Source organism: Ranitomeya variabilis, chromosome 4 (genome assembly GCF_051348905.1).
Source record: "Ranitomeya variabilis isolate aRanVar5 chromosome 4, aRanVar5.hap1, whole genome shotgun sequence".
NCBI classification, from domain to species: domain Eukaryota; kingdom Metazoa; phylum Chordata; class Amphibia; order Anura; family Dendrobatidae; genus Ranitomeya; species Ranitomeya variabilis.
In genome coordinates, this window is record NC_135235.1 from 91,066,994 (window position 1) to 91,089,088 (window position 22,095).

The 22,095-nt window shown below is 43.7% G+C and overlaps 2 protein-coding genes across 8 annotated transcripts in view; both read right to left on the reverse strand.

Moving 5' to 3' along the window:
• The window catches only part of SGMS1 (sphingomyelin synthase 1), a 339,516-nt gene that overhangs the window by 14,826 nt on the left and 302,595 nt on the right, over positions 1 to 22,095 (reverse strand). For all 7 annotated transcript variants that reach the window (XM_077258884.1, XM_077258886.1, XM_077258888.1 and 4 more), the window contains one exon: positions 11,354 to 11,471. In XM_077258884.1, coding sequence (XP_077114999.1) covers positions 11,354 to 11,471 — 118 coding nt within the window. The remainder of the gene's footprint in view (positions 1 to 11,353; positions 11,472 to 22,095) is intronic.
• LOC143769870 (uncharacterized) lies at positions 16,917 to 19,870 on the reverse strand. The gene is made up of 5 exons (XM_077258882.1): positions 19,676 to 19,870; positions 19,521 to 19,595; positions 19,005 to 19,200; positions 18,689 to 18,851; positions 16,917 to 17,931 (listed from the first exon to the last, which is right to left on the reverse strand). The coding sequence occupies exons 1-5, from the start codon at positions 19,868 to 19,870 to the stop codon at positions 16,917 to 16,919; spliced, it is 1,644 nt and encodes a 547-aa protein (XP_077114997.1).

Below are 22,095 nucleotides of genomic sequence, written 5' to 3' on the forward strand. Positions count from 1 at the left end.
AAATGTAATCTCCGAGCAGTCAAATACTCGGAGGTCGCCCGAGCGTGCTCGGGAAAACCCGAGCAACGAGTACACTCGCTCATCACTAATGACAACTTGCTGCACATCACTGTTGGTCTCCGCCATGGCAGTTTAACCCCTTGGATGCTGTTGTCAATAGTAACTACAGCATTTAGATGGTTAACAGTGTGTGGGGGGTTATCCAAGCTGATACTTTCTTTGAGGTAAAACATCTAATATATAAAGCTGAATGTGTGTATGTGTGTATGTATGTATGTATGTGTGTGTGTATGTCCGGGATTGGCATCTGAACCGTCGCAGCTACAGGCACAAAATTTTGCACAGTCACACGTCTGGACCCCGAGAGCGGCAAAGCTATGTTGTGAGGTGAAACTTTAACCCCGCGCTTTCCAATTCACCAAACAATTTTGCCCCTATCTACATAATGGGGAAAAAGTGAAAGGAAAAGTGTTGGAGGCAAATTAACAGCTGCCAGATGTGAACAAGGGGGACATAAAGAATGACAGCGATGGCGCCAGAGTATATACTGTACAGTTGCTAAGGTGGGGCCCCGACATGGTATAATCACCACACCACCACGGGGATATGAACACACACACAAAATGCGCCACACACTACCACGTGCTCGAACACATATACCACCCTCAGCGCACATTTCACCACACATACACCAACCTCGCCACATAAAAGTTGAAACACAAAAGTCGCCGCTCAAAACTCGCCACGCGCAAAACTCTCCACATGCAAAACTCGCCACACGTGCAAAACTCACCTCATGGTAAACTCGCCACACGCAAAACTTGCACACGCGGAAAAATTGCCACATGCACAAAAGTTGCAACACATGCAAAAGTTGCCTCACACAAAACTTACACACACTCAAAAGGCACCACACATAAAACTCGCCACGCGCAAAACTCGCCATGCGCAAAACTTGCTGCACACAACTTGCTGCACTAACCTGTCACATGCAACTCGACACACAAAAAGTTGCTACACGCATGTCGCCACACGCAACTCAACACACATAACTTGACACACGAAACTCGCCCTAAAACACACACAAGTCTGGTATTATCCTTCAAAAATAAAAATCTGATTAATAAGCTGACAAACTACAAGAGCAACAAATGTACCATATAGGAATCCGGCAGCTGTCAGTCACATGACCAGTCTATTATGTGTATGTGTGAGCTAATATATACTGCCAGGGGGGTGGGCTTACTGTTGGCTGGGGATTTATCAGGCTGCCAATTTAGCTTACAAATACTGAGGTAAAAATACTGACCAAATAACGTGTGAACGAGGTCTAATACAGGAGGAGATGACATACAGATATATACTATATACAGGAGGAGATGACACAGGTATATACTATATGCAGGAGGAGATGACACACAGATATATACTATATACAGGAGAGATGACACGTATATATTATATAGAGGAGGAGATGACATACAGGTACATACTACATACAGCAGGAGATGACATACAGGTATATACTATATACAGAAGGAGATGACACACGTATATACTATATACAGGAGCAGATTACCTACAGGTGTATAGTATATACAGGAGGAGATGACATACAGGTATATGCTATGTATAGGAGGAGATGACATACAGGTATATACTATATACAGGAGGAGATGACACACAGATATATACTATATATAGGTGAGATGACACAGGTATATACTATATACAGGAGGAGATTACATACAGGTATATACTATATATAGGAGGAGATAACATACAGGTATATACTATATACAGGGGAGATGACACACAGCAGGTATATACTATATACAGGAGAGATGACATACAGGTATATACTATATACAGGAGATGACATACAGGTGTATACTATATATAAGGGAGATGACAAACGTATATACTGAGGTGAAAATGAGAGGTGTGAGGTGAAAATGAAAAGGTGTGAGTGCAAAATGAGAGGAGTGAGGGAAAATAGTGGAGTGATCGGAAAATGACAGATGTGAGGTCGAAATGACAAGTGTTAGGTTGGAATGAGAGGAGTGAGGGGGAAAATAAGAGGAGTGAGGGGGAAAATGAGAGGTGTGAGGGGGAAAATGAAAGATGTGATGGGAAAAATGAGAGGCGTGATGGGAAAATAAGAAAAGTGAGGTGCTATAAGTAACCACAGATATTTACTATGCCCAGGCAACGCCGGGCTCTTCAGCTAGCTTAGATTTACAATCTCCATGCTTTTCTCATGGTCAACTTTATGTGGCCTGTTCAAGAGTTGGAACAGCCAAAAATCTGTTTGTCTTTGCACCTGAAGGAAAATCTAAGAATGTCGTTTATCAAAAGGCTCTCGAATAAGTAGTAGAAGATTACTTCACATTACTTGGCCAATTTAGTTAAATCTGTGTGGAATATCTCTGGTGTTGAAATATACGTTGTAAAATGCTTCTATTAGCTTAGTTTTTGCCTTTTAATAATTACATTTCTATCTATTTGTTATGTGGTTTTTTTGTGCAGAATAAATTTTTGTTAACACATTCTATTTTGCTAACAGCAGTTATTACCCCGGGCGAAGCCGGGTAGTACAGCTAGTTGCTTATAAACAGGCAGGGAAACATTTTACATTATAGTAGTAATCGGCTGTGATCCTGTGCTGTCCTGTCTGTACACTTTCCCTGCCTGTGATTCCCTGTGATATGATCAGACCATATTCCTGTATGGTCAGACATGGCCATTACACAGGACACAGCAGGGACACATTTATAAGATTATCTCAGCACAGGGACATTTCATTTAAACACATTCAATTGTGGAAATTATTATTATTCCAAGATCTATTGATTAAAATGAACTTTCGTTTGTGGGACAACCCTTTTAAGATTGCGTAGGTGTAGGGAAAGGGCGGCTCGCATCTATTCTACACGCTATCACACGTGCATAAACAAATATTAAGATTATTCTCATTATCTACAGAGTGAAAAGCCTGTACATCGCAATCATTGCTTCAGCAATTAAGACTCGTTACTAACCACATTAATTGGATGGAAAGTTCACTCTAATCAGGACCAAACTGCATTCATTAGTCTGCAGACTCAGTCAATGGTGGACGCCTTCCCCTCTCCTCTGCCGTCCCCTCTCCTCCGCAGTCCCCTCTCCTCTGCAATACACTGTGCTTATGGAGGGAAGTTACTACAAGCTAATTGGCATGTCTGTGGCTTCACTGACGCCCGCTGATTCACGGGTGAGAGACCGCGCCTGTTGTGGTGACATCTCCCCAGGCCATGTCTCGCTGAGTGTACCAAACCTTCTACCTTGTGGTTATTTATTCACTAAACAAATGGTATTTCCTCCTTTCCGTCAAAGTGAAAGCAGTGTGCCCATCTCCGAGTGCTGTGCTCAGCGTGGCATCATATATTGGATGTACACAGTGTACACCACTACAGGCCTGCAGCAGGAGTGATCGGCCGTGCTGCACACCGTGTGCTTGTCTGGGATCACACAGGAGCAGGCGAGATGCCAGATCTCCCGGAGAGCGCAGATTGGAGAGTGCCTCACATGTACTAAGCCCCTGAGGAGAATACCCATAACCCCGGCTGTGCTGTAATCAGATCCACACACAATCACGGGGTCCACAATTGGACACTGTACAGAGCCTGCAGTCATGATGATACAACATACAGGCGCCATCCTGGTGAACATGTACTACTGCACCAAAGGGATACAACCAAGCAACATGGTAACCTTCTCCCTGAACCACTAACATCATGCCTTCACGCTCGGTTCACCATCCATGGTATTATTATGGAGAGAGAAGCAGCAGATGTGGAATTAGAAGAGAATCTGCCATCAGTACGGCCATCGCTCTGGTGATCAGCATTCTGGGAAGTGTAGTCTTTACACCAGGCACTGAAGGTAATACAGGAAAACTTACCCAAAGCATCCTAAGCACTTATGAAGGGTTATCTTAAGTTCAAACATGGGTAAAATTGTAAATTGCTTGTAAAAACAAGAAACTTTGTAATTTATCCCTCATTATATATCCTCTCAGATGTCATGAACAGAGGGATGTGTAATTTTATAGTGTGAAGCTCATTGCCTAGGTTAATGGCCACTCTTAGGCCACATTCACACTATCAGTATTTGGTCAGTTTTTTACCTCAGTATTTGTAAGCCAAAACCAGGAGTAAAACAATCAAAAAATAAAGTATAATAGAAACTTGTCACCACTTCTGGATTTATCACCCTCCTGGTTTTGGCTTACAGATACGGAGGCAAAATACTGACCAAATACTGAACGTGTGACCGTACTTTCCTAGGTAAGAAACATGGAGAGTGAGGGGAGAGACTGTTGGATCCAACCAACCTTAGACTCCCTGTACTCCCCCATACGGCAGATGTAAGGAGTCCTTTGGTAGCCGTGTGGGAGGGAGCAACAGTGGCACAACCATGCTGCTGGTCTGATCTATCAATCTTCAGGAGCGCACCGCCCTCGGCAAAGCAGGAACGATGATGCACTGTGAGAAAACCTTTTTGAGTAATCTGTTAGGGATGGAAATGGTTTCCATTGGTGATCAGTAAAATTGTGACTGCAGCTCTGGATTATAGGAGAGGTTGCAATTTTGAGATGAAAGTATTAACAAGTTTCTGAACATCTTAAACAGCTCATTTACATAGAAGATTTAAGAGATTTGTGCTCCAAAGTTAACACATTTTAGATCAATTCCTATTTTCATCCATTACTGTCCGAGTACACACCATGATGTTCAGGCCCACTGTGGGTCAACAACTTCATATGTCTTCATCTGTGGCAACGCTCCGAGACCATGACCCATCTCATGAATGGAGATACCTCCAGAAATGGCTGGCTTCCGGGAGGTTTTGAGTAGGTTTGCTGTGACTCCGGAGATAAGCTTATGCTATGATTTTGGGAGGACTCCCTTAAAGGGGTTATATAGTCAAAGTGTTGTGCAAATGTCCAATTTGTTAGAATAGGTCACATGCGTGATACTACCCGATCATGCACAGGTCTGCGCAGGTGTGTGGGGACGTAAAGTCATTGGCCCTGCTCACAACCAAAGCTGATGTGAGAATCGCAGGATAGCACCTTGATTCTGGAGAGTTAGCAGGTATTCGGTGGACCAAATATGGCTTCAGCAATAAACTTGGCAATATAGCTGCATCCTGTTTTGCCATTTCTAGGCTAGGGCAGCACGCATGGGTCTGCCAACACTGGGTGCCCTCCATTAGCGACAGGCTCTACAATCACGTGCATGGCTCAGACTGTGGTACTTCATGTAAAACACACTACGGTAAGTGACAAAATACACAACGGACTCAAAGCACCACAAAATAATGCAATGTGTAACTGGAGGGCTGTAATGCCTTAACACTGCACATTTATCAGCTGCACAGTAGTCACAATGGCTACCGAGTGCTCTCTAATGTACCTTGTGTCTTCTATCAATGTTGCATTCTTATTCGTGCACAGATCTGGGTAAGAATTACTTGCACATCCCTAATTTGGGTCTTGTAGCATTAATAACCTGCTCCCAATCCCCGACACACAGCTACATGACAGCTCTACCAATTCCCAGGGTAAAAGGGACTTTCTCCTGACAGAGGAACGTGGGAAACCATGTAACAGAACATGACCGGGCCTCCGAATCACTGGCTAATTTCTGCGCTCTGGACAATACATTGCCTTTCATTGTGTGAAAGTGAATGTATTGTGTGGAGGTCGTGCACTCGCTCTCAGAGCTCGGGACACATTTTATATGAAGGCGAAATTAGCAGGATATTAACAGCTCAGAGAAACCTTTATTAACTGGAAAAGGCAGGTTTACGGAGTCTGCCAAACATCTGCAAGAATGGAGGCCAGAGTCCTTTTTCTATCACATACTTACAGGCCTTTGCTCTACAAAAGGAGTCGGCAACCTTCAGTACAAAACTAGTGTGGAACTACATCTTCCAGCATGCCTGTGGCCGTCAGGACATTGTATAAGAACATTGGGTGTGGAGGAGGGACACATGTTCAGGAATGTATAGCTTTCACAAGACACTAGCAGTGTGGGAATATAATGCTATCTGAGGATGCGGATATTTGGGGGTCTCACTCAAATAGCCTGCAATTACATGCTATAATCCCCTTCACAACAGGTGTCTATTGTCTCAATGCATCTAAAATGAGAAATGAAGTAACTTTGCAAAAAATTAAAAAAAATTTTAACCATTTTCTTTTGACAGCTTGATTGGCTGTTACAAGCAAATGACCCATTTTAATCAATAAAAAAACCCCCGATAAAAGTCACTTTGGAGTTGAAATCGTTCCTCACTATAATACCTTGTACACACACCGAGCGATGGACGGTGCCATACAGCAAGTGATCAGGAGGGAGAGGACATGCCTTCCCCACCACTAGACAATGACCGTCCTAATTTTTTTGGGTGGGAGCAGCATCTGGTTTACAGTTTGAGAGCGGAATACATTTTGAGAACTAAATATTCAAGTGTTAGGAACCCGATATTGAGCGGTTGACAATCTAACACAGAAGCTTTCACGCTTCACCAGGGCAGGAAATGAAGCGTTTCTTTATAAACTAATACTACATCTGCACAACAAAGCCATTCTATATTCAATACTTAAACATTTCTAGCAAAGTCATGGAATGTGGACACCAAGGAGATGGGGTCTGCGGACACTGATGGAGCTGAAGATTTGCCAATGTATGTCTGAAAATGAAATGAATAAATAATGTCCGGGACATGATTGTTAACAATTCATCAACTTTCAACATTTTAATTTTAAATGTCTTATGGCTCATAATAAATAATAGGTCGCTAATACGGCTCAGTTATGCAACGGTACAAGCTCTGTGCCTGGACTCCCTGGTGTAGACTTACACCGACTGATGGAAGCGTTCACAACTAGTCCTGATTATCAGTCATGGGGTCAGCATGTCAGGCATTTCATTCCTCTAATATCTTTCAGTGATATTTGAAAAAGTAAACCACAGGAGCAAAAGGCTTTTGTTGCTCGCATTTAGAAACACTAACGCCGTAATCATAAAAAAAAACCAAAAAAAACACAAAACAGTCCACAACTAATGCAAAATATTCCAATGTTAGATTGGCCAATCGACTAACGTGTATGGTGGCCTAAAACAGAATCTACCACCCGATTGTACTTCATTTTGTTAAAAAAAAAAAAAAAAAAAAAAGTCAGCCACGGATTTGATTATTTTACTCAATGCTTATTGTGAAAAAACAGCATGTTAAAGCATCTAACTTTCTAGTAAAAATTGGGTCCGATTTGCCACGCTGGGATAACACAACCCTCTGGGGATAAAAATGAGAGATCTTGCGCCATAAACTAAACCAGCGCTGCCACACCTCTTAATAAGCAGTTACGTATGGATGCCATCTTCAGAGCGGTTACTAATCTGCAGCAGATGCGGCCGGTTTGGTTTAGTTTAAAAGAGCGAGAATTCGCGATAAGAGAAGATCTCGCGCTCTCAGAAAAGGGAGAAGCGGAGGCTTGTGGGTTCGCTTTAAAGGAGCATTTTCTATATTTAAAAAACAAAGAAAAAAAAGCAACTTATGACTTTCCCTCCCAGTCTGGCGCCAACACTACTACTACTGCTCGGCTGCAATCACTGACAAATCACTTTGCTGATCAATTGCGATCCTGGCAAATGATTATTGATCCCAGGGTCACTGCGGTGTGTGGCTATCCTACACTCAATAGTAACACTGAGGATCACCAACTCTGACCAAATTCTGCCCCAGTTTTAGGTCTGACTGTATGGTTGCCTTACTGACTGGTGAAGAACCAGCTACATACATGCCTAGATCATCCCCAGCATAATGCCATGCATTTCTCCTCTAGTTAATATACATACAATCCTATTTAGAAACCCATCAGCTGACAGCAGTATAAAGCCTTGGAGAAGGTGACAATGATTAGCAGACAGAGCCAGGCGCTACAGCCTGAAGTCATTACCATACACAACAGCATCTTGTAGACATCGCTCTCCTAATAATCTCCTGCTGGATTATGCCAACACCGTGCATGCTAATCCTTCAATTTAACAAGCCCGTCGCTCTCTGTATAATGTCAGGCTAAGGCTGCATATTGTATGCCATTTTATGTATAATTAAGAAACAGACTGGGAAAAAAAAAAAAAAAGATTTCCATAAAACAATTCTACAAGTGCCATCTAGCTGTGCGTGATGCAAACAGGCCGATGACTTAATCTTTAACTTCCTAATTTATCTTCCTAGTAAATAGGACAAAAGTGAAATATCAGCCAAGCATTCACATGCCAAGAGCCGCTGGACATTTCAGAGTTGGTTTACACGGAGACGGACAGCTGATGGCTGGGATTTCAGCCAGAATCTTCATTCAGTTGACACAATTATGGTGCATATTACCCTCCCCATAAATAACTTTGCTATAGAACAAGGCATTACTACAGGAAAACAGCACTAGACTATGGCATACTAAGGAGCATTTGCTTAAAAAAAAAATGAGAACAAGCATTCTTAAGAATTCTCTTTAGATGATAATCTTTCAGTGTAAACAGGCTGACGAACACTATAACCAGACAAACTCTTGATTCCAGCTCACCCAGTTGTTCTATGCTCATCCACCTGGGGCTCAGACACCGGCCTCGCATCAAGGAAAATAGAAAAAATTGGAGTCCGGCTCAACTGCCTCGTGCAGTCAACACGCATTGACTGGGTCCTGTCGACGATGTAAATTCTCTCTTTTGTATGTACTATACTATTGTACTATATTTTCTTTTGAAAAAGAAAAGGAAAATCCAGTCCTGATGAGCCGGACTCCAATGTTTTCTATTTTCTTCGAGCCAAACTCTTGTTCATCGGGGGAAATGATCCTCTGTGCTGCACATAGGATCATCACTCAGCAGCACATCGTCTGGTGTAAAGAATGGCAGCCTACACTCACTGTGTGTTCTCTTACAGAACATTCAATGTGAATGGTTTACAGTGGTCTGCCTGTGCATACAAGCCATTCAATGACCGCCGATCAGGGTGGATAAAAATCAATGTTTTTTTTAAAAAAAATAAAAAAAAATCGGATTTTTTTTATTTAAATCGGATTTTTTTGATTTAAATCGGATTTTTTTGATTTAAATCGGATTTTTTTGATTTAAATCGGATTTTTTTCAATAAACTGCTTTTTGAGGAAAATATTTTACCATCCAAAGGTTCTTCCATCATGAGATAAAGCTGAGTTGTTTAACTCAGTAGAATAAAGGCTGTATATGTGTAACATTCACAATGCCATGCTCTTCCAGAGGTTTCTGTAGGATGCTGACTATCCAACAAGTTTGGGCATGTCAACTGAATGGAAAAAGAAACTAAACCAAAAGTGAAACCAAGCTAGAAGTGTGGAATTAAAGGGGCAGTATGAACAAAATGTGGAGGCTATTAATAGTTTATACAATTAAGACATGCTGCTTTTAAACACCTACCTATTGCCATATAGTAAAACAAAAAAGATTTTTACTTACTTTGGGGTCCCCCCCTCACCCTGGCGTTAGATCGTTGCCCCTAGTTTCGTCCGTGTAACTATGGGCGCACATGCGCACTGCTCTCACTTCTCATTTTAATCGTGATTTATATTAAAAAAAACCTTTTGATTTAAATCAGTGATTTAAATCATGATTAAAATCATGATTTAAATCAATCCGATTTAAATAGAAAAAAATCTTTTGATTTAAATCGTGATTTAAATCATGATTTAAATCGGCGTGATTTAAATCAATCCACCCTGCCGCCGATCAGTAAATATTTCCCAATCGGTGGTCGTTTAGTGCTGCTGGTTTGTCCATTATAGGCCCCCCACCAATCTGGTAATGATGACCTTATGCCAATAATAATCCTAAGAACAGCAATGGATACACGTAGGAGCAAAGTCAGTCAAACTTGCCGATATCGGCTGACTTGGCCAACAGTCTGTTGTGCATGAGGGTCTCCAGACTCTCTCCTGACAGATGCCAGATCCTTCACCTCCCAGACATATCCAGAATGCTGATAACTTTGTTCTTTGTGAAATAAGCTGCTGCCTGAGGAACCTGGCAGTGGCTCAGTCATGGAGAACACAGGAGCCTTGGCTTGGCTGAGAAAAGCACTCCTGTGTATGGGGGAGATCGAGGTCAGCTGAACAATCCGTGAAACCATTGTTCTGCTGACTGTCATCTATTGTGTATACATGAGGGTGGGTTATTAAATCCTGAAAACCACCTTTACCTCTGCCATCCACAGAAACCAATTAACAACCAGAAGTTCAGCTGTCCTTCACAGGACACTAAACCTGGAACTCATTTCCTGCACAGGAGAATGCAATCTAAATCAATTACGAGGCGTCTGGGGCGATGAGGTTATCTTTCAATAGGATTACTTCGGTGGAGTCTAAATGATCACTACCTATAATCTTCTATGCCTTCACTCCTGATATCCCCTAGCACATCTTGTGAATGATATTAGCAGCTGTTCTACAAGTTCTGGACTTCATATAAAGAAACCACGGTTTTAAAAGGACCTTTACCTCTAAAGTTGCACAAGAAAATATTACTCATGTCTTACGAAGGAAAAAAAAGATAACTCTCCTATAAGGGCATAGCGTATGGGAGAAAGCGATAGACAAAGCTTCCATCGTCAACTGGATTTTAGGTGAGCAGATCTCCGTCACGTCCATAAACACACAGGTCCGCTGCCATCAGAAGCTGCACAGAAGGGGACGGTGGACATCCGTCCAGAAAGACCTTGTGCATTTCTATTAGATGAGAAGCCATTTTTGAATGAAAGTTGTCGAGGAGATCAATTGGTTGATTGTCTGGGAAGCTGGACAGTGGCAGGCGGTCAAATGATTGGTCAATCATATAATCCGTGGACATGTCCAATCCATGCAGCTCTTATGGATTGCTAAAACGATGGTTCTGCCCCATACCACGTACAGATACATATTGCTAACAGCAATACATGAAGATTTAGCAACCTGTATAATAAAAAGGTGCCATGTTTACACCCATCCAACCGCCTGTAACAAGCGCTCCTATGAGCACTCTCTTGGCCAATTAAAGACCTGGAGATCTATCAATACAATTAAGAATTCTGAATTCAACAGAAAAAAAGAAAAAACTTCTAAAGTGCGGTTTTGCTTTGTCCAAATGTTAAATCTACACGCAGTGCAATGCCAAGGGAAGCATTCCATTCAGAATACTAAAAACAAACACAAGGTTTGGAAAGGACATGATAAAACAATCTGATTTCTATAAACCACGTGAATAGCTTTATTGGCGAGATAACAACTTACCTTTGGAGAACAATTAAAATGCATTCCAGGAACTGGCAGTGTGGTAACATACATAGTTATACAGCGGTACAAGTACAGCGTCCCGACTATACAAAAAAAGCGTCGGCTAATGATGGACCTGAATAGGAGAAAAGACGGTCATTAAAGCATTTCATTCCAAGAGAGAAATAACGCAACATTAAAGTGGCTGCCTAAGACCAACATATTTATGACCTTTTCTCAAGGTTGGTGATCAATATTAGATTGGTGGAGGTCTGAGGTCGGCCATACACCTTAGATGGCTGTTGGCCAAACAATGCGTTGGCCGATCGCTCGGCTGACAGCCATCTTAGCTGTCACCAATATGCACAGAAGCTCTCGTTCGGTCGAGCGCTCCCATGTTCACTTGAGAATGCCGCCAACCAGAGGCTTATATCTGGGAAAACATTACGACTGGCAGTCCATGATTGGTGCATCTTGACATCTCTTCCGATCAGTTGGCTGGCACAAATACACATTAGACCATTGGCCACATCTATTGATACGGTTAGGTTCAGCCAGCATCAGACTAATGTGTCTGGGGTCCTAACACCTCACAAGCCACCTATCAGCTGCTACCCGCTCCAGTGGCGATTGGCTGCAGTCAATATATGGAGAATGAACAACGTGGCCGTGTGCACCGTTTGGTGGCCGAGTCCTGCATGCCACCACCTAGTCAAATGAATAGGAGATCAGGAGCAGGACACGGGGGCAGCGACAGAACAGTGTACAGAGCCGTGAAGCCCTAACCCCGCACATTGCCTACATCCAGAGCAGGTAATATAGCTGACCCTCACCAATCTGATATTGATGACCTATCCTAGAAACAATTATCTGTTTATAAGGGAAAATAACCTGGCATACAGTGAAAAGTGTATTACACATCATGAAGAAGGCCCCAAGATAATATACCACCATAGAATTTTCTATCACATTGTAAACTAGTTGTCACGTTCTGTGAGAAATTACAGACTATCATGCAGTACTGTAAGTATCAGACAACCTAAATCTGTAGATTATTCAACGTTGAGCTAGAGGGATTTCTGTGAACTAGAAGTAGTGTGTTATGCCTCCGGACTGTTCATAGACAGCCATCACAAAACATCAGGATGGAAAATAAATTGGGCTGAGTGAACAAGAGGCCCAACATTTGCCATTTATATCAGGAACGCCCCTAGAGTAAGTGTAGAGCAAATTCATATGTTTTTTTTTTTTTAACCCAACAGAAGCCAAAAGCTTGTCCTTCAACGCCAAGTATGTGTCAATACTCTCAACGTCTACGTCTGACAGAAGGCTTAGCCATAACATGAACACATCCTTAGGCTACAGCCACACATCTGTGCGAGTGCTACCTTTGAAAAGCAAAGACCAATTTTTTTCTCATTCTGAATTTTTTTTTTTTTGTTACTGTAGCATGTAGAGGGAACTTTTTTTTTTATCCCTCGACTCATGTCGCAGTGAAAAATGAATAAAACTAGGATTTGACTCTGAAGTACACTGTACGTCTTCCTAGTTTCAGCCATATCTCACTGATCCCCGATAAAATGGCCGAATCTTATCTGCAAAATTGGATGAGAATCGGACATCATCAGAGTCTCACGGATTGGAGTCACGGACCTGTTTTTAAAACGGATGTATGTAGGGCTTCTTGAAAAGGTTTGTGTGCTGTCCCCAAAAAAATGGAGACAAAAGGATGTGGGAATGTAGCCTTATGGTGACTAATCCATCCCATTTCACATACAAAAAGTAAGGATTGAGACCAGAGTGCGGACTACTGTAGATCTCCATATGTAATCTTACTATGGTCTTTTAAGGTCTACTTGGCTGTCAAAGTCCAACAATAAGGCCTGCTTCACAATTTTCTATTATAAAAAGTATTAAAAATAAACATATATGTAAAAGTAAAACTATCCATCTCTAAATAGAATCTCCATCCGATTGGCTCTAAATAAATTGGGATAGACCTGATTCTTGGGATTCGACCAGCTTCCATCACAAGCTGCGGCAGGTACACGGATGAGGATACCCAGAGACGGTCTTATTAATAACGTGAAACATGCGAATTGTCCCTCAATTGCCAGTGACTCATGTCTACAATGTTTCGTACAGCCGCGCAGCCATTAGTCCCCAGTGACCTGCTCACCCAGTTTTTAATTAGCCTTGATCCGCAGCAGCACGGGATAAATGATGAGCTGCACACACGACCGGCGGGGGTTTATCCAACTCCCTAATAGGATGTAACTACTTGCTAAGGCTACGTTCACATTTGCGGTGTGCGCCGCAGCGTCGCCGCCGCAACGCACAACGCAGACAAAAACGCAACACAACGCATGCACAACGCAGCGTTTTGCGCCGCATGCGTTCAACGCATGCGGCGCAAAACGCAGCGTTTTTTGTAAACGCAGTTGCGTTTCCAACAAAAAACGCAGCGTTTTGCGCCGCATGCGTTTTTTGTGCAGTGAGTCATTCTTCATCCCACCCACCAAAAAAAGTGTCTACACAATAGATAAGGGCCACCAATGGCTAGAAGAGGGTTGGTGTTTATGTAATTGTGTATATATACCATGGCAGACATGAATTCCTCCCATTTGCTGGTATTCATGATGGAGCGTCCCTTGGACAGTGTTATCATGGATATGGAGATGGATTTAGCCTTGGCTCATGCCTATGCTGTCGCCTGTGCTCATCAAAGAGAAAGAGAAAAACGGAGATGGATTCATCGCAGATTTTGGATACACCCTATCTTGGAAGTCCGGGAGAGCCGTGGAGCATACCATAGCTTGTTTGGCGAACTGAATGAGAACCTGGAGAAGTATTTCGAGTACACCAGGATGTCTCAGGAGAGCTTCCGGTATCTTCTGCGTCGGGTGGAAGGAGCCATCAGCAGGCAGGATACTCAGCTCCGGAGAGCTATATCCGCAGAGGAGCGGCTGCTGGTGACTCTACGGTACGTAGCTGTTTGAATGACTTGAGATATGTTCGGCTACGTTCACATCTTCCCTTTTTTTTTTTTTTTTTTTTTCTTAATTTTTGTTGGGGGTGGTATGGTCAATGTACTTTTAGGCTGTGTTTCTACGGTCAGTAAGCTTGTTTGACGCTGCAGCGTCAAACAAGCAGCGTCCAGATGTTCCAGCATAGTGGAGGGGATTTTATGAAATCCCGTCTCCACTATGCGTGGAAACCCGCACGCGGAGGCCCTGCGACTCCGGACATGCTGCGCGTCTTTTCAGAACACAGCATGTCCGTACACCTTGCGGGGACGCAGCGTCCCCGCAAGGTATATCACAGGGCCCTACGGCGAGGGGTGCGATGATCCCGGATGTGTACTGTACACATCCGGCACCATTGCGTCCCAGGAAGGGGGCGGGGCTTATCGCCGACCGGCTTCGCCGCTGCAACGATAGCGCCGCGTCTCCGGACAGTGGAGACATACCCTTATAAATTGCAATGTACTAATGTAATTTCTTTATCTTCTTGGCAGTTTCCTGGCTACCGGAGAGACCTTGCGATCCCTTCAATTTCAGTTCCGGATTGGAGTCTCCACTCTCTCGGGAATTATTGCTGAGACCTGCCGCGCTTTGTGGGATAACCTCCGGGAAGAATTTTTACCCGTCCCTACAAGCGATATCTGGTTGGCCAACGCCGAGAAATTTGAGGAAGTGTGTTCGTTTCCAAACTGTATTGGCGCGGTGGATGGCAAGCACATTCGTATTACCAAGCCAGGGAAAAGTGGATCCCTTTTCTATAACTACAAAAAATATTTTTCCACTGTGCTGATGGCAATTGCCGGTGCGGACTGCCGTTTTCTGGCAGTCGACATTGGTGCTTTTGGCCGGTCAAATGACTCGCGCACATTCAAAGAGTCTGATATGGGCCAAAAATTATATGGCAACAATTTCAATTTCCCCCAGCCACGACCTCTTCCCCACACCGAAGGCCCTGCGATGCCATTTGTTGTGGTTGGGGATGAGGCATTCCAAATGTCTGCCAACCTATTGAAACCCTACTCAAGTCGGGGCTTGGACCACACGAAAAGGGTGTTCAATTACAGACTGTCCAGGGCCAGAAGGACTGTGGAGTGCGCCTTTGGCATCCTTGTCTCTAAATGGCGGATATTAGGATCCGCCATTAATCTGAAAACTGAGACAGTGGATGAGGTGGTGAAGGCGTGTGTGGTTCTCCACAATTTTATTCTGGCCAAAGAGAGACTGAACGTTGATCTGGATGAAACCATAGCCAACCCATTGCCCAATTTCCATGATCATCCTCTGAGGTCAAGCGTGGAAATTGCGCAGATGAGGGACCGTTTTGCGGCCTATTTTGTGTCAGATGTTGGCCGTCTGTCATGGCAAGATTCAATGGTGTAATAAACTGTTGGACTGTATTCTGGTGTGACTATGCTAAAAATAGTTCACCAATGTAAATGTGCCTTATCTAAAAAACTTGTAAACCTTTGTTTTTAAAATGTTGTGTTTTAATAAAAAAAATTTCTTACGTTTTCTACCATGCTTCCAAGACAAAATTTATACCATACCATATTTATTTGTTTGTCAGATCGCCGTGTATCGTTGTGTTTGACAGCAAAATCAACGATACCAGCGATGTTTTACACTGGTAACCAGGGTAAACAACGGGTTACCAAGCGCATGGTCGCGCTTATGTTTACCGTGGTTACCAGTGTTAATTGTAAACTAAAAAATAAAAATAAATATACTCATCTTCGCGTCCCCTGGCGTCCACTTCCTGCACTGAGTGAGCGCCGGCCGTAAAGTGAATGCACAGCACAGCGTTGCTGTGAGGGACGTCACTCAGTCAGTGCAGGGAAGCTGACGCCGGGGGATGCGATTGTGAATATTTTTTTTTTTTTTTCATTTTACACTGGTAACCAGGGTAAACATCGGAAGTGCGCCCTGCGCTTAGCAACCCGATGTTTAACATGGTTACCCGGGGACCTCGGCATCGTTGGTCGCTGGAGAGCGGTCACACAGACAGCTCTCCAGCTCCCAAATAGCGATGCTGCAGTGAATTGCATCGTTGTCTGTTTTGCTGCAGCATTGTTAAGTGTGAAGGTACCTTTACAGTATGTGTCCACGTTCAGGATTGCATCCTGAATTGCTCAGGTTTTTTCATCAATATTTGTAAGCCAAAACCAGGAGTGGAACAATTAGGAAAAGTAGAATAGAAACATATGCTCCACTGCTGTATTTATTACCCACGCCTGGTTTTGGCTACAAATATTGAATTAAAATCCGGACCAAATTCGGATGCAATCCTGAGCGTGGACACATACCCTTTTTCTTTGAAAACAACTCATACACTTTAGTGTTTGGAAACACCTCATACAGCAATGAACGACACCCAAAGAAACGGTCAAATTAAAAAATCCAAAAATACTGTCTGACATTGCATATATGAGGCGTTTGAAGCACAAATAAACGGCGCACGGAGTGAATTACCGAGCATTGTACTTGAAAAGAAGACCAAATATTGTATACAAAAAAATAAATTTTTATTGGGGGGAAACAGAAAAAAAGGGAAAAGCAAATTAGGGGGTATCAACATCCGAGGGGGGATCAACATCCGCTACCAGCGGTGACCGGTAGCTTCGAGTTCTGGACCTGAGAGTGGGAGTGGTAGAGGAGGAGGAGCCGCCATACTGAAGGAGGCTTGAGGGCAGGTCCAAACCCCCCGCAGGGTACACTGGGGAGACCGCCTCGTCAGTGGAGGAGGGAGGAGGCAACACAAGCCGCCTTCTTTTTTGGCTTGGTTGGCCCTGGCTGCTCCTGCTGTGGCTAGAGCCACGACGAGATGGTGTGTGTCCTGGAGCAGCCAGAACCTGTGCCTCTGGGTGTGTGTCTGTGTGCCTCCTCTTATGTTTTCTTTTTTTTTTTTCCCTGCCTTCGGCGGCATCTCCCCCAGAAGCACTCCTACGGGAGGATGAGGGCCTGGCAGGAGCAGGAGTGGGCCGCACACTGGTATGGTGGCTGTGGTGGCGTCGCCCGGCACTTGGACCAGGGTGGGGTGGCTGGAGTGACTCTGCAGCAGTAGTCGGAGTCACGCTAGCCAGCGACGGCACTACGGGCAGTGTCGCTGACTGCGCGACCCGAGACTGCTGCAGAGCCCTCACGTAAGAATTGTGGCAGTCCTGCATCACCGAAATCTGGAGTTCCGGCGTAAGGTTTTCCACCATGCCCTTAGCAATTGTGCTTAAAAAATGTTTTGCCGGATTTGTGAGCTCGGCTTCCAGGATTTCAAGGCGCCGTCCCATACTGGACATTTCATCTCTCAACGCCTTGAAACCGTTCTGGAACACCGTGCCCAAGTGCAAAAATTCAGGCATGACTGACCTGTCCGAGGCCCGCTGGCGCTGTCGGGAATTCCCGAACGAAGGTGCGCCAGAGGCCTCGGGCAGGGGAAAACCTGACGTACCGGCAGCCGGTTCTCCAGATGATGGTGGTGCAGGCCTGCTGTCGCTGTGGGATGGCTGTGACGGCTCAGATGGCGATCCATGAAGTTCCGCTTCACAGGGGGGAGCTCGCTGGAGGGTGCTGCTGTGTGTCCTGTGAAAAGATAATGTAAAAATTAGTCTTCAATTAATAAACTATCACATACGCCAACTCCTGTAAAAAAATGTTCATTACATGACACAACAAAACATTACAATCCCCTGTCTCTCACTCTGTGTGGCCTATAATAAATTGCTGATTGTTATCGCCAGCTGACCATTAGGGCTCACGATAACAATCATGGACATACCGACGGCAGAAAATGACTGTACATTCCCTCTGCCAAAGGCAATGCATACCCCTGTCATATTTTGAAAAAATTTTGGTGTGAAATAATAATTTCAAGATGCCGTCTATGTCTCAAAAATAATAGAAAATTTAAGGTCTATAAAAAAAAAATTTAAAAAAATAAAACAAAAAAAAAATTTGCTGATCTGATCGCAGGAATGTCCATGACGTTAGGATCTTGTGATCGAGACGTCATCATTATTCCTGCGATCAGAACTACACTGACTCAGAACGTAACCTGTCATGGACTACAAGGACTCTCGCTTAACCTAAAAAAAATACCGTGGATGGCCAATATGCTACGCTGACTACATTGATGGCCAAGACACTATGTGCCTGGGAAATGTACTATGTGGATACGTGGCTAGAACGTGTACTATGTGGCTGCGATATAGTGGCCTGCAAACATACTATGTGTGTGGATGCACAATGTACGTGGCTGGGCAATGTACTATGTGGCTGTGCAATATATGTGTCTGGGCAATGTCCAATGTGCAATATGGTATGTGGACAAAATACTTACTGTCGGCGGCCAAGGATTGGTCTTAGGAACTGTAATTGTCGGTTGTATTTATATGGAACCGACTTGGCCGCAGCAGCACCACTCCTCGATTGCTCCTCCTCAGCACGCAGCCCCTTATTGAAACGGTCCTTCATGGATCGCCATCTGGTCCTCAACTTTGTCACTGTGAATGCAAAGAAAAAAAAAGGTTACATATGTAGCATTTTAAAATGATAAAACAACCGTGTGTGATGCAAAGTTTAGGCGTTGATAGCATCACACACGGTTGTGTTTATCCTGGCAAGATGGGTCATAGCAGCGTATCAGCAATACTCACTAAAGGTGCCTTTGTCCTTGGCGGAGGCACTGTCAAAGCCATCCCACAGCGACTTTGCCACCTCTGCCCACAAACGCCTAGAAACCACCTGGTCCATGTGCCGGGGGTCACGGCTGTCCCACAACGGGCCACGCTCCTGGATGCTGGAGATCAGGAGCTCCACATCGATACTCTCCCTGTGGTCCCGTTGTGAAACCTAGAAAAAATAGAAAACAAAAAGGTTACAAATAGGCAAATATAAACAACCATCATCAGCACCTGGCATGATTTGTACCTTTGCCCTATCCTTTGCCATTTTATGTATGTATATTGATGGTTTCTAAACCTGTATTTTTGAATGTTTTTGTGCAGGGAGTTCAACTGTATGTTACCTTCCCCCAAATACTTGCTGCCCTGAAAAGCTATATGTAATTAAGCTTAGTAAACAGCCCTAGTGAAACCAGGTTGCTCCTAATGTTCCTCCCAGCAGGATGCCACAAAAAAAAAAAAGATAAAAAAAAAAAAACAAATACTCACTTGCCGGCCTGACGACCCATCTTGGCACCGATCTCCCTGCTCCCGCTGTGTGCCTTCCCCCTCACTTGAAGAAGCCTGTAAAAAAATGTATACAAAAATTAGTGACAATGCTACAAATGGCAGCGAATAGTAAGCAACTGGACATAATTACTCACCGCACTCCCCCTCGCCGATTGCCTATGTTCAGACTCTGACTCACTCGTCATTCTTGCAAGTTTGCTCTGCAATGAAAAAATGAGCAAAAAATCACATTCAAAGCAATGCCACATACAATAAAACATTAAAACAACCACAATTGACTGTTGACTGATAGGACAATGCAAACTCAAAAAGCGACACCACAACGCCATACATTACAAGAGAAGACAATAGAAGAAACAATACAAGAATAGACCCAAACAAAATTAAGCAAAAATAGACACCTATGTCCAAATTTAAAAAAAAAAAAAATAAAAAAATAAAGAGGAAAAAAAAAGGCACAATGAAATAGCAAACTGCACGCCATACTTTACAATAGCAACAAGACATGATCCAAAACAACACCATCTGGTGACATCTACCACAGAAATACATCTGAAAAAGGCGATAAATACCATTATAGATAATAAGCAATAAACATTACAGGACAATATACAGCAACCAAAAGAAAAACCATAGTCAAATAGAAAAGAGAACACAAGAAATTTTTAAAAAAGGGCCCAAACTAAAAAAAAAAATAAAATAAATACTACACACTTGGCTATGGAAACATTCAAGACAGGAGATATATATATGGAAGCCATACAGAAAACGAATGGCATATAGCAGCACGGAACAATACAATACAAATGAAACATCATAAATGTAGCCCCCCACCAGCAAGAAAAGACACTCATGGAAAGAAAAAAAAATGCCAACAGCATAATAAAACCCAGCAAGACATGAGCCTAGAAAACGCCATACGGTTACCCCAACAATAGAAGCCAGAAAAAGACATGCACCACAAATTTTACAATAAAAAATCTTACAAAAAAAAGGCATTGAACATCCGCATGACACAAGAACAACCAAAATATAAATCCAAAACCAATCCAAACCCAGCAAGGCCGCACACAAGAAACGCCAGCATATATCAGAAACACATTAAAAAAAATGTTATTATTCAATAACAACCTACAGTGCCATAACCGTACAATATCACAGAGCAAACATTGCACAAATTAAATCAAAAAAAAAAATAAAACACAGAAAAAAAATTATGCAAAGAGAAATATATACTTACAGGTTTGGAAAGCAGGTTGCTCCTCTCAGTGTCTTGTGTGGATAGCCTGGTGAAAGACAATGGCAAACCCCCACCCCTTTTTTTATATATATAGTGCTTTTTTTAAGTGTCTAGACAAAGTCTAGACAATGTTTTGCATTTTTGTAAGAAAAACGCATGCGTCGTACAACGCATCACGACGCAAGTACTTGCGTCGTCTGCGTTGTCAATGCAAGTCAATGGGAAAAAAGGCGCATCGACGACGCAAACACGACGCAAACACGACGCATGCGTTTTTTAAAAAGTCTGCGCCGCCCAAAAAATGCAACATGTTGCGTTTGCCGCGCCCTGGCAGGTGCGCCCTAACGCCGCATGCGGCGTACGACGCACCACAACGCATGACAACGCATGTACATGCGGCGCCATGCGGCCCCAATGTTAAAGATAGGGCCGCACGACGCATGCGGTGCGTTGCGGCGGCGACGCTGCGGCGCACACCGCAAATGTGAACGTAGCCTAATATAGTCATGTGTCGCTGCCATACCGCCAGACACCGACAACTGGGCGTCCTGCTTAGATGATATTTAAAGTTACATATCCCTCACCCACATATTTACCAAGTAAAGATCCAGTAATCTGCATAATGCTTCCACTAAGGTCTCCTATAAGTGAATCAAATAGCAGCAGCATCATATTTGACATAAGATGTTCAAGGTCAGTATTCTGGACGTGACTCGTCATAACCGTACCTCAAAGTAATGTCAAAAAAGTATTAGAAAACCATTAAATGCGAGCAGCTCTCATATTTTAAAGGGAACCTGTCACCACGTTTTTGGAAGATGGGATAAAAATAGCGTTAAATAGGGGCAGAGGTGGGCATTACATTAGTGTGTTTGTTATGCGTTTATTACCCACCTAAGTTGCCGAAATACCTTTGCAAAGTCTCCGTTTTCGCCTGTCAATCAGGCTGGTCTGGTCAAAAGGGCGTTGTCTTCCCCCAGATTTTGCGTAGTTTTCCGTTGGTGGCGTAGTGGTGTGCGCATGCCCAAGGTCCCGAATCCTCTGCCAGGGGATTTAAAAGAGCGCGCTGTTCGTTTTCATTGGTGATCGGTGGGCGCGGCCATCTTCCTTTGGCCGCGCGTGCGCAGAAGCGGCGCTCTGCTGGCCGCGGCTTCAGGAAAATGGCCGCCGCGATATCCATCTGCGCACGCGCGGCATCCCGCGGCCATTTTCCTGAAGCCGCGGCCAGCAGAGCGCCGCTTCTGCGCACGCGCGGCCAAAGGAAGATGGCCGCGCCCACCGATCACCAATGAAAACGAACAGCGCGCTCTTTTA